The sequence below is a fragment of the Poecilia reticulata genome, linkage group LG11 (genome assembly GCF_000633615.1).
Source record: "Poecilia reticulata strain Guanapo linkage group LG11, Guppy_female_1.0+MT, whole genome shotgun sequence".
Classification (NCBI taxonomy): Eukaryota; Metazoa; Chordata; class Actinopteri; order Cyprinodontiformes; family Poeciliidae; genus Poecilia; species Poecilia reticulata.
The window spans coordinates 18,999,611-19,003,921 of NC_024341.1; the positions used below are offsets into that span (position 1 = coordinate 18,999,611).

The 4,311-nt window shown below is 37.8% G+C and overlaps 1 protein-coding gene across 1 annotated transcript in view; it reads right to left on the reverse strand.

Moving 5' to 3' along the window:
• Positions 1 to 4,166, reverse strand: part of LOC103472535 (toll-like receptor 13) — a 23,670-nt gene extending 19,504 nt beyond the window's left edge. Inside the window, exons 1-2 of the mRNA XM_008422240.2 lie at positions 4,133 to 4,166; positions 1,072 to 3,583 (exon numbers count right to left, since the gene is read on the reverse strand). Coding sequence (XP_008420462.2) covers positions 1,072 to 3,538 — 2,467 coding nt within the window. The 5' untranslated portion in view covers positions 3,539 to 3,583; positions 4,133 to 4,166. The remainder of the gene's footprint in view (positions 1 to 1,071; positions 3,584 to 4,132) is intronic.
• Positions 4,167 to 4,311: the final 145 nt, after the last annotated feature.

A 4,311-nucleotide genomic window follows, 5' to 3' on the forward strand; every position in this document is an offset into this window, starting at 1 on the left:
TAAGTTCTCACATTACAGTTTGAAAAGCTGGATTTATTTAGTTGGTGATGTTATTGATCCATAGAGTTATATTCTTGTTGTTTATAAAAAGAGACAGCGCCCCCACCTGGCCATCTGGATCTCTCTGGAGCACCATTCGCTCTGCAGGTAGCTGCGGCTGATCACACAGATGGTCTTCCTGCTGCCGTAAATGGCGTCAGTGATGTTCTCTATGATGGGTTTACCTGTGGACACACATGTGGTGCATTAAGTGTATGTTTTGCCACTTCTGATTAAATAAAATAAGAAACAAACAGAATATTAGCAAACACAGAGAGAATTGATAAACCTGTTTTTTAAGTCAGCAAACTATAAAACAACACACAAATTGACAGGTGAAAACAATAAATTGATTGCTTTTTGATGTTATTGCCATTAGGACCTTCCTCTGATAATATAATGAATTTATGACATACCGGCATATAAGTTAATTTCCTGTTGAAAGAGTTATACTTAATGCATTACTGTTTTTTTAAATTATTTGTGCTTTGCAAGGAAAATATCACAACAACCACCAAGAACGTTAACTTGGATGAAAAAGAAAAAAAACATTTTTATTTTCTAAAGGGCGCTATTAAATTGAAACAAAAAAATTTCGGTAACACTTTATTTGAAGGGGTGTGCATAAGACTGACATGACACTGTCATAAACATGACATAACATCTGTTATGAACATGAAGAAGTCTTTATGGGCTGGGCTTTCCCTGGGGTTTCTAGGTAACGGGGTGGACTTCTCTGGGATCACTAGGTGAAGGCCAGAGCCTGCTGATTTCTGACCTTACATTCCGAAGAGTTTTGAAACTAGTAATTTTCCACACACTAAAAAAACATTAACTTACAGCTGAAACCRAGCTGGGAGGTTTTTAAAAGCAGTAGAGATCCAAATGGAAGTAGAAAAATTTGAATTTTTCATAAAAATGTCCAGATTAAAGAAAATTATTATTAAAAATKTCACCAAAATTTCTCMATCCACCACATCAGTCATTCAACAGTATCGTGATGAAAATAACAAGTTAAAAGACTTTATTTACCTGGTTGGAAGTCTCTGTGGTGCAGGCAGAGTCTCCAGCCCTGCTGTCCCTCCAACACTGGGAGCATCTCTCTGTAAACCCAGCCCTCATCGTGGACGTTATAGGACACGAAGGCATCAAACTGATGAAGAACTTCCTTTTTCCTTCTCTGACTATCATAGAAATAGGCCAGGAAGAGGTGGAAGGTGTAGGTGAGATGCCACCATAGGAAGTTATAGATGAACGATGTGAGAAGAGTCAGAACAACCAGACAAGTGCTGGAAATGAAGTAGAAAAATCTGCCATCGTCCCAGCACAAATGAACGTCAAATTCTAGTAACAAACTTTCTCGTTTATCCACAGAYGAGGAACATTTATATTGATGAGCGTTTACCACCTGTGTCTGCTTGTTGTTCTTCACCCATTGGATAAAGTGTGCGTTTGAGCAGTTACAGGTGAACGGGTTGTTGTCCAGGTCCAAGTACGTTAGAGATGGGAAAGACTTGAGCACAGTGTCATTAATTATAGAAAGTTYATTGTCAGTCAGTTTCAGGAATCTGAGTGCTGTAAGGTTGGCCTTCACCAGAAAATCTAAAGAGCTGATGTTGCATTTGGAAAGCTCAAGRCTGTGCAGGTTTGGGATTGGAAGGAAGAGTTCTGGACCCGCGTCTGAAAAATCAGTCTCTATGAATGTCACACTCTTGAGATCGGGATTGAACCAAAACATGTCTACAGTAGGAGCTTCAATAAAGACGTTGACAGCTGTAAAATTCTCCAAATATCTCATAGACCTGTGTATATCTGCTAGTTGATGTGGAAAGCAAAAAATGTTGCAGATCGCTGTGTATCTTTTCATTGATTTAAAGACCACGATATCTCTAGAATAGTTTGTTTGAAGACTGCTGAAAAGGTTTTCAGGATTCAGTTCTATTGTTAAATTTTCCAAGAGCTTTAATTCCCATATTCTGTCACGAGATGAAATATAATTCTTATTGTCTTCATGAAATGATCTTTGTGTCATCCCATCAAAGAAAGCTGTTCCTAGATCCAACTGTTTCAGGGATTGGAAACCAAGAAAATCAAGTATTTTTAAGAAAGCTATTTCATTGTGGTTTATGTTTAAAATTTCAAGCTTTGGCAAGAAAATGTTGTTTTCAAATGTCATCAGTTGATTAAAACTCAGATCCAAAAGCTTTAGGTTTTCAAGATTTAGAAAAACACAGTAATCCACTTGGCTAATGCGATTTCTCTTCAGGTAAAGCTCTCTCAGTTGTGTTGTGTTCACAAAGTCCTCACAGGTCAACTCTAATATGTAATTGTAATTCAGGTTAAAGATCTCGAGGGAACGGAGACTTCTCGCATCATGTGGAACTTGGGTTAGCTGATTGTCACAAACGTTTAGCGATCGGAGATGCTTCATTGACYCCAGTGACCCTTGAGGCAGTTCGTCTACATCACTTTTTCTCATGTCAAGCTCTGTGAGTTGAGAACAGAGTGCAAGTTTAACAGGCAAATTCTTGATATGACTGTTAAACAAATCCAGCTTCTTCAGTGTTGGTATTTTGCAAATTGTRGATAGCAGTCCTTCGTAAACATGCATCTTCAGGGCTTCTAGTCTTAGATGGCGTAAAGAGTCAAGACTCTCCAGGACTTTTGTGATCCCTTCGAAAGAAAGAATAGATCTCCCRAGATATAAATACGATATGTTCCCMAGTAACTGTTTGTCAGGGATTTCCCATTGCAGGTCTTTGTAACAAAAACACATAGAGATCTCTATTTTCTGGAGGTAAGGAAAGACGGGTGTAGAGATGCTGAAAATTGTCAGGGAATCACCAGAAATATCCAACTCTTTGAGATTTGACGACTGATTCAGCAGCAGGTCTTTGGTCTCAAAGGATGAAAACCCGTTGCATTTAAGTCCAAGCATCRTGATTTGAGGTAACTGTAGRATGGGCTGAAYGTCGGTGATCTGTCGAAGCCTGTTGTTTCCTAAATCTAGAATTTGTAAGCTAGTGAGGAACTGGAAAGCTGTTGTATGAATGACCTGAATACCGTTGTTGTTGAGAAAAAGCACCGTAAGGTTAGACAGACCCTGAAACACGTTGCTCATCAGGACATTAAGTTTGTTATTTCCCATGCAGAGAGTTTGTAGAAACATCAGATCGATAAAAGACCCTTCATCCACTTGAGAAATTTGATTTGATGTTAAATCCAGAATTCTCAACTTTGACATGCCAGAAAAATCTCCTTCATTAATTTTCTGCATCCAGTTGTTGTTCAGGTTCAGTGAAACGGCGTCTTTGGGGATGTCTTTGGGGACATTTTCGATTTTCCTGTTCGCACAGTCCAAAGCCACGCCAGCGGAGGGATTCTCCTCGTAACGTATGGTGCATGTTTTCAGTACGTAAGGAAGTGAAAGATTGAAATAAACAACAAGAAGGAGAATCCGCAGAACRAAGCATGAAGACGGAGGTCTAGCAGCAGCCATTTYTTTAGTTTGAGGTGGCTGACAATGTCATTCAAGAATAATTACCTGCATGCAAAAGTCACACAAATGTAAGMTCAGAGATGGGTAGAGTAGCACTACTTCAACATAATTTCACTCARGTAAAAATAAAAATATTTGGTAAAAATTCTACTCAAGTACTGAGTTAMTGATCAAATTATCAATYATTACCCAATCATCCAGACTAAAATATAAAGTTCTATGGAAATTTTGGTTTTTCAAGGACTAAAAAGACAATAATTYATATCAGTAACAAAAAATAACATCAGGCAAAAAWATWAAAAATTCTAAATCAGGTTTTGTCGATAAAAACTTTTGAAACTTTAACAAAATCTGCAGGCRTGTWTCTGCATCTGGTGAATTTTTGGTTAAATTTACTTGTTTAGTTAAAACTAGTGGGTAGATAATCCAGACATTTTACTCAATTAACAGTTTTTGTTGTTTGTTTTTACTTAAGGTCATCTCCAGCTTGGGTATACTCTCTTAAGAAGAACAATCTCATCTATTAATTTTCCGTCTAAATGGCGATTGTTATTGTTGATAATGAAAAGAAGAGTAGCTGTTTCTGGTACTCACATCTGATGTCTGCGTTGCATTATTCTGAACTGGCACTGAAGGTTTTTCTTTTTTAGTTTTGGGTCATGTCTCGGTTCTTTAAATACAAAAACAGGAAACCACAAGTCTTATCGTATGCTCACTCTGTTTAACTTCTATTCCTTCGCTGAAACCCTCAAATGAAGACCAACTCATCCATC